Source organism: Rhynchophorus ferrugineus, unplaced genomic scaffold (genome assembly GCF_030347505.1).
Source record: "Rhynchophorus ferrugineus isolate W39M unplaced genomic scaffold, kcgeb_rfMv2 rfM3, whole genome shotgun sequence".
Taxonomy (NCBI): domain Eukaryota; kingdom Metazoa; phylum Arthropoda; class Insecta; order Coleoptera; family Curculionidae; genus Rhynchophorus; species Rhynchophorus ferrugineus.
The window spans coordinates 34,834,523-34,849,364 of NW_027472582.1; the positions used below are offsets into that span (position 1 = coordinate 34,834,523).

General features: G+C 31.1%; 2 protein-coding genes across 6 annotated transcripts in view; one reads left to right on the plus strand and one right to left on the minus strand.

Moving 5' to 3' along the window:
* LOC143193282 (calcium release-activated calcium channel protein 1) overlaps positions 1-14,842 on the plus strand; it is an 86,531-nt gene that overhangs the window by 51,246 nt on the left and 20,443 nt on the right. For 2 of the 3 annotated variants that reach the window (XM_076399398.1, XM_076399394.1), the window contains exon 1: positions 10,886-11,023. The exons of the other annotated variant lie outside the window; for it this stretch is intronic. In XM_076399398.1, coding sequence (XP_076255513.1) covers positions 11,012-11,023 — 12 coding nt within the window. In that variant the 5' untranslated portion in view covers positions 10,886-11,011. Of the gene's footprint in view, positions 1-10,885; positions 11,024-14,842 lie in introns of those variants that run through there. 3 annotated transcript variants of the gene reach the window in all.
* Positions 1-14,842, minus strand: part of LOC143193281 (methyl-CpG-binding domain protein 4) — a 56,278-nt gene that overhangs the window by 9,435 nt on the left and 32,001 nt on the right. The window lies entirely within an intron of this gene.

Sequence of the window (14,842 nt, forward strand, 5' to 3'; positions counted from 1 at the left end):
AAACAACTCGAATTTGAAACAAACAAGCAGTATGAATATTCTAAAAATGTTAATTTCATTACGATTTAAATTCATAAATGTATGTATATACATATTTATATAATAAACCAATTGGAAGTAATTCGTAATTCGGAAATATTGTTGCGGTTCTTGCTGTGGTTTGTTTTTAAGTTATTAGCATTAACAAATATAGTTAATGATTCAGTTAATTCGACTATCTCAGCATCAAGATAAAATACATTTCCATAAAGCCTGATTTGCGGAAAGTTTCAAGATGTCATAATAGCATTTTTGACCTTATAATCGTGAAAATATTAAAAGAACTTTCAAGAAAAGCACTTAGTTAAGATCATCAACATAATAAATGCTTCATTCAGACTACAATATGTACCGTGGAACGTCGCTGAAATAATTATGATTCCTAAACCAGGAAATCCACCTTGTGAAATACCTTCATACTGGTCAATATTTTTTTTACACTTGACGACAATGTCCAAATTATTTGAAAATTTATTGAAACTTCTATTGAAAAGGATAAAACCAATCTTTGGGAAAAAAGCATATTATTTCGGATTATCAATTCGTCCCCGGTTCCAGGGAACAACATTGCACGATTGATAAAAAAAATGAATATTCTAACTTGAGGAAAATACAAGCAGATGTGCCACAGGAAAGTGTATTGGAACCAGTCCTTTATGTGCTGTACACTCGGGATTTGCTTACATTCAATGAAAATGTTGTTGCTATATTTGCAGATGCTACTGTAATCTTAGCCATTGGAGATAACAACACTAAATCAACCGAAAACAGCTATTGCCGAATCAAAATAAATCAGTGCATAGTGATTTGACCAATAAAATAATCAAGCACAAGCTAAAAACTTGAAGAAATCAAGCTGAACTACAAAAAAACTGTACTGGTCATTGGGTAGATATTTAGCCTTGTCGGTATATAATAAGCTTTTCCTTTACCAACAAGCCTTGAAACCAGTGTGGGCTTATTGTATTTAAATCTGCAGTTGTACCAGCCAAAGCAATATAAATATCACATAAAAATTACAAAACAAAGCACTGCGAGGTACTGTTGATGTTTCATAGTACATTGGTAACGACAATCTGCGTAAATACCTGAAGGTAGAAACTGCCATTAACGTTACCAAGGACTATGCCCAAAGCACATTAATGTCGCGATTCTCCAGCTCTTAGATAATGATGGTTTAGTAATTGAATATTAAAGTCAATTCAACGTTAACCAGTCTTCCTTTAATTAAATTATGAAGTGTTTTTATCATTAAAATCCCTTTTTACCTCTTTTGTGTTAGTTAAAAATCCTCAGTTTCGTTTTGTATAGCCTCTTCCCAATTCTTCTGAACTATGTTAATTTAGTTCAGATTATGTGTAAATAGAAATATTTGTGCAAAATTAAATATTGGAAGAGATTTGCGAAGCAAAAAAAATGTGGTTGATAGATATTGTGACTAAATGGTTCAGTTACTTCTAGTATTGTATTAACAACGTAGACATAAATTAGTTTAAAATACATTGATGTAATAACTCAGCTAATTGATGGTATGTTTCAATTGAGGACAACAGAAGTTTAAAGTAAAAAAAATCACTACATACTACACCAATGGTTATTGTGGTTATAGACTTTGAACTAGAGTTCGCGCACGTGTGAATGATTCATACATTCTAGTAATTTGATACAGTTGAAATAATTTTAAGAGATACTCCCGTTATTTAAAGTTTAAAATATTTTAAATATTATAAAATATAAATAAAACATTTATGTGGTACCGTAATTAAACCGAAATATTTTATTGTCCTTAGTGATTTATAATTTGCAATTTTTATTTATTTTGATATTATGATGATATTATTTTGATTTTTATATTATATTATATAATATTATATATATATATATATATATATATATATATATATATATATATATATATATATGTAGTTCCTTATGATGATGTATAATAATTCAGTGTGTTCAGTGTAAAAAAACTATTATTTTCTTTTTATTCAAATATTCCTTTTTAAGTATCAGCTGTGTAAAAACAAATTAGGGTGTCATAAAAATGTATAACAAGCGTATCATTAATATTGTATACAGATCACTATCAATATTTTATTAATATTCTTTAGCTAAATCGATTAATTAGAATGGTTACCGACTGATGTTATCTTAGTTTATGAAAACCTGACCTGAAATTTAAGGTTTGGGGCACTAGGTTCTTCTGAGCTCACTAGCTCACTCAAAAACGGAAAAACAATTCTTAATACAAGCGGCAAGGCTAGAGGATGAAGTAAACTATATTTTTCATGACAAGAACTTCACGGGGGTAGTGTAATTGGATTTGAATGTGGCTGACATGGCTGATATCCCTAAAACAGAAACAAACAATCTGACTGATTTCGATTCTGCTACCGTAGCCATGTGCAGAATGTACAACAATATACCGATTTGTAATTAACAAAGGTCTTTATATCATTTCCGAGTAATCTTGTTCGGAAACTATAAACTTTCGAATAACAATATTACAAAAACCCTAGGTTACGACTGGAATGTTTTAATTTGAAGTCACTATCTGGATTCCTTTCGAAAGAAATTTTAGAGTCTTACACGAACGGGCATTCTCAACACTTAAACCTATTTCGGCTGGAGTTCCATAGGGGAGTGTCTTGTCTTGTCCTATGTCTGCTATATACTACTGATATCTGAACAACAAAAGAAACAGTGCTTGGAGATTTTAGCAACGACACAGTTATCATGATAAAAGTATACGAAATAATTCAATAATTCAGATAATTCAATTTGGCAAATACTAACGTAATTACCATGTCGAATATTACTTGGAATGTGAATTGGAACGAAATCCGTAATTCATAAGACCATTTTACAATTTAGGCCTATATTTTTTTATAACATCATTAGATACGCTTACTACAATCTTAATTATTATTATTATTATAATTAATTTATTACTACTTTTCCTATGTGCTTGGATTAATTAACAAGCAAGACGAGTGCGAGAAAATACATCAGTATGTATTCCTCAATTATAAAATTATAATTATTTATTAATTATTAACTTATAGCTATAGTTTACACTAATAATACACACTAAATGTTCACACAAGTTCGTATGGTTTTGTTCGTTTCAATCTCCTGACATCCTGCGCGCTGTCCAGCAGTTGTATTGCTTCCACGTTAGAATGATTTAGTAATCTTCTTTCTTGTTTCATTGTGCAGTTCTTCATTGGTTACATAGCGATAGGCATCGGTAATCAATCGAAGAACCTTGTTTTGACAGCGCTGTATGACTAACTGATTTGAATTTTTAGTGCAACCCCATATTTGCACCCCATAGGTCCAAATTGGCTTTATAATTGTATTATAGATCAACCTCTTTGATTTTAGATCAAGTTGAGAGTATCTTCCGACTAACCAGTATAGTTGTTTTTTTTGGTTCTAATGTGTTTTGCTTTTTGTCTAACGTGATGCTTCCAATTTAATCTACCGTCAAGATGGATTCCGAGGTATTTAGCTGATTCTGCTTGAGGATTCGGGCATCCATTGAGTGATATAATTAAGTTTTTATTATTTCGCCTTAATGCAAAATTAACGTGGACAGATTTGGAGCTATTAAGTTGAATTTTCCAATCTTTTCTCCATTTGTAGATTTTGTTGATTGCCACTTGCACTTTTTCTATTGCCCTAGGCAGAGATATATCTTTTGCCATAATAACTGTGTCATCAGCAAAGGTTCCAAGAAGTGTTTCTTTTGTTGTTGGAATGTCAGCAGTGTAGAGCAGATACAGGAGAGGTCCTAAGACGCTACCTTGTGGAACTCCAGCCGAGATATTTTTAAATGTCCAGAACGCCATTTCGTGCGATACTCTAAATTTTCTTTCGAATAAATATGACTCCAGCAATTGACAATAGTTACGCGGTAACAATAAGCTTATCTTACAGATTAATCCCAAATGCCAAACCTGATCAAAAGCTTGTGAGACATCCAGGAATATTGCAGGGCAGTATTTCTTTTCTTCAAACGCTCTTTCAATAGCCGCAGTTACTCTGTGCACTTGATCGATAGTTGAATGGTGATTTCGAAAACCAAACTGGAAATCTGGTATTGTTACCAAATGTTTAACACGTTTAAGTATCAGCTTCTCAAATAGCTTTGATATTGCAGGTAGTAGCGAAATAGGCCTGTACGATTCGACTTGTTCCGCAGGTTTGTCAGGTTTTTTGAGCATAATTATTTGTGCAACTTTAAAGCATTCCGGGACATGCTTCAGCCTTAAACAGGCATTAAATATATATGTCAACATGATGATTGCTTTTCGTGGCAGTTCTTTCAATAATCCAGGTGAAATGTCATCTATACCAGGTGCCTTTTATAGGATTGAGGTTATCAATTTCAGTGGCAACTTCCAATGGAGAAATTAGATTTAGATCTACATCGGTTTGATAAACAGGAGATGTATCCATGGTAGATTCTCTATCATTAGGCCGAAAAATGTTAGCTAAGTATTGTGCGAACAATTCAGCTTTTTCATTGTCGCGTCGAACCCATTCATTTGGATAATTTTTAATTGGCGGTACCCGAATAATTGGTCTTTTAAATCTTCAAGTTGCTTTCCATAGCGAATAATCTTTGTCTGCTTGTGGGCTTTCACTTAAATACTTTTGAAAGCAATTCTGTTTATATTCTTTGATCTTTTGATTCGTCTGATTACTAATTCTATTAAACGTAGTTTTATCAGCAGCATTTTTGGTCCTGTGCCATACTCTTCTAGCTTTTTGCCTTTCTTTTATCATTTCTCTAATTTCGAGGGGGTAAAGTACTTCATATTCTGATTTCTCTCTTGTTATTAGGGTAGCATCTTTTGCAGCTGACGAATTTGTTCAGTTATATGTTTGGTTTGTTGCTTAAGATCATCTATAGTTTTAAGTATTACTTTTAAACTGATTTGTTCCTGCAGTATTAATCTGAATTTGTCCCAGTCAGTATATTTGTTGGTAAGATTAGGCTTTTCTGCTTTTCCTAGGATTGTCGCGCCCAGTGTTAACAATACTGGAGTGTGATCAGATGTTAGATCGCACAAGCTTTCTGTACTAATTTGATTTAATGAGATGCCTTTTGTAATGTAGAAATCCAGCAGGTCTGGGACTTTATTACTGTCTGTGGGCCAGTAAGTGGGTTCGCGCCCTGAATGATAATTACAATTTGTAAGGTTAATGGCTTTGAGTAATTCGTTTCCTTTTCCAGGTGTTATTATTCGTGAACCCCAAGCTGTATGTTTAACATTAAAGTCTCCACCAATAATAAACCGTGGGCCTAATTTTGAAAAGATATCTTTATATTGTTGTTGTGTCATTTTATGTCTTGGTGGACAATATATAGCGCCAATATTTATTTCAGCCCCGTTTTTTTCGATACTAATTATTGTAGCTCGTATTTCTTCATTTTTAATCTCTTCTTGTTCGAAATGTTGTAAATTGACAAACGGCTACGTAATTAGCATGCTGAATAATACAGGGAATGTGAATTGAAACGAAATCCGTAAATTATAAGATCATTTTACAATTTTGGCCTATATGGACAAACGGAGATAAAATGTAAAATTTCTATATATATCTGTCTGAGGTGAGAGAAAAAGTACGAATAGCGATCAACAAAATCTACAAATGGACTAGGGACTGGAAAATACAGCTTAATAGTTCCAAATCTGTCGATGTCAATTTTGCGTTGCGGCGAAATAAGAAAAACCTAATTATATCACTTGACGGATGCCTGATTCCTTAAGCAGAAACATCTATATACCTTGGAATATATCTCGATGGTAGGTTACATCATATTAGACACAAAGCAGAACGGATTCAAAAACTCAAAGTCAAGCAACTGTACTGGTTAGAAAGAAAATACTCTCAACTTGACCTAAAATCAAAGAGATTGGTTTATTAATCAATCATAAAGTCCATTTGGGCCTATGTGTGCAAATATGGGGTTGCATTAAGGCATCAAACCAACTAGTAAGTCAACACACCCAAAACAAAGTTCTACGATTAATTATCAATGCTTATCGCTACGTAACCTAAAATAAGCTGCACAATGACCTCGAAATCAAATGGGTACATATGGAAGTCATCATGAAAACATGAACTAAAAACAAATAAATGTTAAAACATGAAATAAGGTTGCTAAATCACAGCAACGTGGAAGCACTACAGCTACTGGACAACACGCAAGAAATCAGAATATTAAAGCTTTAATTGATTGAAGATTTAATTTTTTAAAAAATATCTGGATTTCTTAGGAGAAAGCAATTTAATGAGGTAGCTTGATCAGCATAAAGCTCCTAAGATTAACCCCACAGTGAGACCAAAAATATTCCAAATTTGTGTTAGATATTTTTTACCTTATTTATGATCCTATATATTAAAGACACGCTTTATAAATTAAACAAACTTTATTAAATTATTATTATCGACAAAGCGGAAACTATTATGTTTAATTTAATAACAGGTCAATTGAAAAGTTCCCAGCCTACCATAGTAAAACATATTTTTTTGGTAAAATTAGTTTTTTTTATTCAGCATAATTCCCTTCAAGGGTGATGCACTGATTTATAGCGATCCTCAAACGTTTCGATACCATTTTTGTAGTACGATTTCTCCTTTGCTTCAAAATAGGCCTCAGTTTCGATGATCACCTATTCATTCGACGAAAATTTCTTCCCAGCAAGCATTCTTTTGAGATTTGACAACAGGAAATAGTCGCTGGGGCCAGATCTGGAGAATACGGCGAATCAGGAAGCAATTCGAAGCTCAATTCATGGATTGTTTTCACTGACTTGTGACACGGTGTATTGTCTTGGTGAAACAGCATTGTCTTTTTCTTTAAATGCGGTAGTTTTTCCGCGATTTCGCCTTTCAAACGGTCCAATACGTTATGTAATAGTCGCTATTGATGGACCTTCCTTTTTCAAGGTAGTCAATGAAAATTATTCCAAGCCCATCCGACTGTTACGTTTTCCCACGCTTTGGAGCGGGTTCATCGTGTGCAGTCCACTCGGATGACTGTCGATTCGATTTCGGAGTGAAATGATGGAGCCATGTTTCATCCATTGTCACATATCTTTGTAAAATTTCGGGTTTATTACGCTTGATCATCTTCAAATACTGCTCCGAATCATCAACTCGTCGTTGTTTTTGGTCAAAAGTAAGCACGCGCGGTATCCACTTTGCACAGAGCTTTCTCGTACACAAATATTCGTGAATGATATGATGTACACGTTCAGTTGATATCTAGAGTGTCAGCTGTTTCATTCAATTTCAATTTACGGTCATTCAAAATCATTTTGTGGATTTTTGAAATGTTTTCATCGGTAACAACCTCTTTTGGGCGTCCGCTGCGTTCACCGTCTTCGGTACTCATTTCACCATCTCTAAACTTAGCATACCAATCCTTGATGGTTGATTTTCCTGGGGCAATGTCCGAAAACTCGGCATCAAGCCAAATTTTTGCTTTAAGTGTATTTTTTCCCTTCAAAAAACAATATTTTATCAACACTCGAAATTCTTTTTTATCAACTTTTTTCACAATAACAAAAGTTGCTTCACTCAAAATGCTATAATTTACAAACTAATGATCCGACAGCTATCAAATTTATACACGCATCTTTTGAGGGTTAGGAATAACTAAAAACATATGGATTTAATTCTAGTAGCGCCATCTATGTATTAGGCCGAAATAAAATTTTATGTTTAGTTAATGTTTTAAATTTCTAACCATAACGCTATAAATCAGCGTGAAATTTTTTTCTCCAAATCATAAATATTTTTCCCAGTTATTATACCTGTTTATTTATTATGATGTATATTATTATATATATAAATCGGCATATATTATTACATTTTTAAACAATGTCATGTTTTTACAGACAAAATAACAAAGTATGAGAATATATGTATTGTGTGCAATGAAATAATCACTGAAGTAATAATTAACAAACAAATAAATTATATCCCGTATTTATTGTTATTACACAATTTAACACGGATAAAACGTTAAATCATCGTTTAATATTTTCCGTCATTGGTATTCTTATTTTAGTAAGTATCTGTTAAACTTTAAAATTACTAACTGAATCTGAAAGTTTAATGAATCCGGGAGAGTATAAGAAAAAACAACAATGGAAAGTATCAGTTTAGAGGAAATTTTCATAAGATTTGAATCATTAAACATTAAGTTACAGTACGTTGACTTACGGAAGATTTGCTGCCATCTACATCTATCTGTTTAATCTAAGGCTTTTTACTTGAAAAAAGTAAAATCATTCACCAATTCATTAGGTGATGGATAGTGATTGTACGAACTATTATTATTAACCTATTATAAATTTGCAAAAAAAATCCTACAAATGTTATTATAGATACATGATAATTAATTTTTATGGATACATGTTGTAATAATATGCTTTGTAATTTTTACAAATTTTATTAGCCGGCTTGGTGGTGCAGTAGTAAAGGCGAAAGGACGGTCCTCCTACTGTTGCGATAGCCGCGGGTTCGAATCCTGCTGGGGCATGGTCGTAAATTTATGTTTGTGATTGTTTAAAATTTGTGATTGTCTTAGGCAACAGTGTAAAATCCGACAAGGAAAATGATCCCAGTCACGTCAGTAACCAGGCTGGGTAAGACCGGATGTCTTCTGGGATGATTTCTAAAGTTGGTCACTCGCCAGTCGGTAGGCTTAATGCTGAGGACTGTCGTTCGGAGCCCACGTTAAACTGTAGGTCCAGTCTAGATAAACCCCTAGTTGGTAAAAGGAGACTTTAAAATATATTTAAAAAAAAAGTTATTACTGAATTTGATATTAAGAAGAGTATATATATTATTCCATTTTATTTTATGAAGTTGTTATATTTGATTCAAATAATTAAATTAACAAATATTATAATATATTTTCCTTTCTCTTAATCCTAGTTAAAAACCGGGAAGATGGACAAGAATGAAGCTATACAACAATACTCTGTTTGCATTTGGGAACAGTCAAGTCTGCTTCAATGAGGAAAAAGGAAAAGTCAGAATTATAAAAAGTAAAGGCGAATGAGCTTTCCATAGTTGGAAAAAAGTCCATCAAAATTATTTTTACAAATGAGACTTTAAAGAACTTGCGAAAAACTTTTAGATTTTCGTTCTGTTTTCAACCGGCTATACTGGATTGTTATTATTATTGGTTCAATCCCAGTCGATAAAATAGGGATTTAACTTTATAGGCAATATTGGAGAAACATTTCGCGACGTCCAATATTTAGATGTTGCTACTTTGAAAGCACTACTTGTTTTAATTGCTATGCTAAGAGTCGCGAAAGTATTTGATTGGTCCATTTCGTCTATATGATGGATTTGTTGTTTATTTGTAGTGTGTTTAGTTTTTTTTATACAGTTTAGTGTTTAAATGATTAGTCACTAGTTCATTAGCACAATATTAATCGGTAGTACAATATAAGTATAATGCATCCTCGATCTAGCATTATATTGTGTATCCGGGTGCACAAATAATAGAATCGTTTTCGTTTGAAGAAGTGTCCAGCTGTGTTTAAAAGAAGGGTTGATAATATTAAAAATCCTAAACTGACTAGACTAAGTATGAACGAAATGTATGATCGTTATTGCGTGTTTTGTTGTTGTATATTGGGATAACTTTACTCATAATGATTATTAATATTCAAATATATATTTTTTAATTTTAGAAATTAATCCCCTTCCGAAAGAAGCTATGAACACAGGAGAGGTTCTTTTATTCTTTGATCAAATATTTGATTGTTAGAATAGCTCTTGGATACAAATCTTTTAAGAGAGGATTAACTATTCAAGGCTTAAATAGTGCAACATTTTTTACCAATCTAAAAACAAATGTGTTAAACTGCCATCAAGTGGCAATTGTACATAGTTAAGAAACCAATTCTGAGATAAGATCTTATTCTGAGACAGACCTAAAAAGACATGAATTAAAATAATAGAGTGTGATCTGCTTAGGAGGTGGATACCTATACTATATGTAGTACATCTAGCAACGTATTGGTTGATAAGTAGACATTCTCCTTAAGCACCAACTATGAACCAATAATGACTTAAGAAATAAGCCTAAAATCATAATTACATTTTATTTTTTTAGATTATTTTATTTATTTATTTTAGACTTAAGCCATCGCTCATATCTGAATTATTCGCTTTCCGATTGTAGTAGACTAACTTCCGCCTTGAAAATGATATCTGTGTCGATTACGAAACGTCAACTAATTTTTTCCATTTCGCATTCCATAACACAGTTCCAATTCGGAAGTCAAAAAAAGCTAAGTCTAAATGATATTTATCAAAAAGTGCATTAAAATGAAAGAAACTTAAAGATGACAACTATAGAATAATATTGTCATAAATGTTTTTTAAAACTACTAAAACTCAAGCGAAGATAGAAAAATAAATATAAAATTAAATCAAAATGGTTATATTCTTGCAAATAAAGGAACCTAGCATATATTACATTAGATATGCAATCACGATTTATAATCTTGTGCTAAACCAATATTTTCAATATTAAGTCGTTTGTAAAGTGTATCTTGAGACAGTAAACAAACATTGTATGTCCGTGACAAAACATTTATAAAATTCATGCTTTAAAAATCGCGATTTCTGAGTAAAAAAATTACATAATCGTTTTAAGATTTATAATTAACCACATATCTACCGGTACAGGTTCGATATATAACAATAAAAGCTTTTGTATAATATAATGTTCGTATTAATACTATAGAAAAATGTGTACAAAATCCCACTTGGGGATTCCAAAGGTAGAATTACCGCTTAACCATCTTTAATAACTTATATTAAACCGACTAAATTTAATATAAATTTTGCTTGTTGGTGGGAAAGTGTAGTTGTTGCTAGAACATTGTAGTTCTTATAAGCTGAGTGTTATTAATCCAGAATGTCTCTCCAGGTAAATTAGATTAAACTAGAATTAGGGGAACATATAAATAACAAATTTTACTAAATATTGTCAAATTACAAAATATAATTATAAATAAAGGTATAAAAATAAAATGTAATTATAAGCCACATATAATATGATAGGGTAATAAATATAGTTCTTCGGTTCAAAAACATTACTATTTACAACTTGGATTAACAAGCAGTAACTATTATTTATTATTTATTTATACTATTTATTTTTAATTTAAATTAGTGACTTGGATTTAAGTGTTTACTTTGGAATATGAATCCTAATAGCAACCTTTCAAGTAAGCAGTCTGAAAACACTTAAACAATCATTTCTCAAATTTATTATTTGTTGTTAGTTATATAATAAAAATATATCGATGTATTTTTAATATATAAAATATTGTTATCATAAAGGGAAAGGAAATTATTGTATAGGATAGAAAATATATATCAAAAATAAGAAAATACTACATAAAATTGTATTCTTTGGGGTGATTAACATTTTCCAAAAATGTAGTTGTATAGAAAAGTTACATTTGGCATCATAGAGATGTCTAAATCTCTCAGTTAACTGACCGACGAGAATTTCCATCCTGCTCTCTCAAAAATATGTATAAACAAATAAAAGACCGACTTAATGGTCACGAAAGCGTTAGATTACCAGAGAAAGCCACAATTTAGATCATTCATCTAAATTCTCTTGAGGAAACAATGCATATAAATGGATTTTATAAGAATTTGAGAATCTCGTTGCTCAATTTTTATTAAAACCTGAAAACAAAACACTACAGTTACTTTTTAGTCTAAAAATAAGAATATGCTCCCTGAATTATTTGAATTAAAATATTTTTAAATAGCAAAGTATCACTTTACATATATATTAATATGACATTCTTAACTCATATTGTTGATTTTTTACGTGCAAAAAACATATTATAGAATAATGTAAAAACTTTGATTTTGGTTAAAGCGGGACATTCAAATAACATTTTTGTATATTCCTGAAAATTATGAACAAATATTTTTATATTGATAAGTTCATTAACAACCATTAACTTATTGTTACTATTATATTCAGGAGAAGTACAATTAATAGTAAAGAATGCTGAAAAGACGAAGTAACATTAAATCCTAGTTTATCTACTGATCATTCGAAAATTATTGATTTTATTCTTTAAATAACTCGATATGTTACATTGATTTACAAACATTATAAAATCTATAAAAAAGATTATTTGTATATTAGATTTAACAGTTGAAGTAAAAGCTTTTTTATCATACGAGGTCATTGATCTGAATACCAGTTCATTGGGCAACATTAATACTTTTACCAAAACTAAATGGTTTGCGTACTTCATTACACTGTCGCTGTTTATAGGTCATGATTCTTTATATTTTTTGAACAAGAAGATTCGTGTTTTGATAAGTAAATTTAAATACAAATAACTTTTCCATTTTTGTTTCGTATACACTTGAAAACTGTATTGGACTTTAAATTTAAAAATATCCTTCATAAGTTAGTTAAATAATAATCATGTTTCGTATTTAGTGTAACAATGCCTCATAATGTCAGTAAAAATATCAACTAGCAAATATTTTAAAAATATTGTATATACATTATGTTGGAATAGTTTAAGTAAATTAATTTATCAAGCATTTTTTAAATTAAACCTGGTTCAGCTCGGTAATTTATGTTTAAAACGATTTTAATTTGTTTTAAACAAGAATATATGTGAATTCGAATTATTCATTTCGTAGGGCTAATATTGATAATAATACAAGCATATACGGTTTTGAAACCGAGCAACAAAAAGCTGTTTATTGAATTAAAAATTATAAATCAAAAACAGAGGTTGAACTGAGTTATTGAGGCTTGAACTTTTATACTGGAATCTGTTTCACGCATTAGTTCAATAGTAATCGCACATGGCTTCATCCCAAAATCCTCTTTGATCTTTGATCGTTTCGCACCGAACAACATTGAACATGTGAACAACACTTTGAAATGATGGCCGTCTTGATGCTTCAACAGGCGTTAAATATTTCGTAAACTTTGTGTCAGCCACACAAATAACCTTTGATGTCATTGCAGAAATACATGTTATCAACGGTCAAATAGCGTGATTTCTATTTCTTTATATAGCGACAAATGTGCTAGCACCATGCGAGAATTCGAAATTCAGAACCAATCCTAATGCACAACGAGAAGACCCGAATTATACCTATTAAGTTTTATATAAATATATGTAAGTAATTTCAATTTTTGAATTACCGCAACTGCCTAATTTGTATTTCTGTCTTGAATATGTTCGATCTATAGTTTCTTGATCAAAGCCTTTTGTGTTTATGCGTGACAGTAACATAAAGTTGTTTTTAGAACGTCTCTGTGATTAGACCATAGGAGTAGTAAATATTTCTTCTCTATTTGTTAATGATTACGGGAAACACGGGGGAATTGGCGCCGCTTAAGATAAAACTCGAATAACTTTTTACAATAATCACTCTTTGATATAGTTTTTAGATCTTATATTTTGGATATTGTAATACAGTAATTTAAACTAAAAGTAGTTTCGATTGCCTAAGACTACGGGGTATATACTATAAGCTACTATAAGAACCAGAGTAAGGAATAATGTGATCCATGGAGCCGTGGTAACCACAATACGAACATACAATAAAATATTATATACATTTGGATCATTATGTATGAATCTTAATTAGAATATCTTTAGTAACACGTAAGATAACAATTGAATATATAAAATATATAAAAATCACAAAGTTTTCTAACTGTATCATAACTTGATTGATTTTCCAGATATGCAACAAGTGATACATACTGACTTACAACACTATTATCTTCGTCGCTAATATTATGGTATTTTACTGATTCCTCTGAGGAGCTGGTAGCGTCTTTAAATAGATTTTTAGATTATTCATTTGCTCTGTTAATAGTATTTTCTTTGGTTGATTTACTTTCTCTACCTGATATTTCTTCTTGTTTCTAATAAGGTTAAGAAGGCAGTAATTATTTCCAAATGTTATTAATGTGATCGTTACCAAAGTTTTATATTGTGTGATTGGTCGATAAATTACTGGATGTAAGTGACATCCCTCGGCATTCATATCGATGGTAGGTTAAATTGAAAACATCGCGTTAGAGGAAAAGCTGTGCACAAAACAAAATTCAGACATAAAATTAAACAACTGTACTGGTTAGTCAGAATATACTTCCAAATTGTTCTAGGATTAAAGTGATTGGGTTATTAGTCATTAATAACACCTATATGGGAAGCAAATATGGGGTTGCACTAAAACATCCAACAGACTAGTAATTAAACGCTGCCAAAATAATGCTTTTCCATTGCTTCAACCAATGCTTATCGCTACTTAATGAACAAATAACTGAACGATGACCTCGAAATCAAATGTATTCACGAAAATACCCAAGACGTCGCCGCAAAACATGAAATAAATTTACTAAACCACGGCAACATGGAAGCGATATAACTACTAGACAACCTGCAGTAAATTAGAAGAAGTGTTATATATAGATTAGGTTTTATTTTTTTATGATAAAGTTATAGGTTAATAGACGCAACGCTTATATAATTTAAGTACATACATGTTTTAGTTGAATATAGTGGATATTAGATCGACCAAAATCCAACCTTTAGGCAGTTCCACTTATATCTCGCATTGATGCTATTTTACTTGAGCTGCTGTATCTAATAGATTTTGGTTTTGCTGTACGCCATTTGTTAAAAGCTTGGTTTTAAATTTGAAAAAAAATTTAAATTTATAATCAAATCACTAT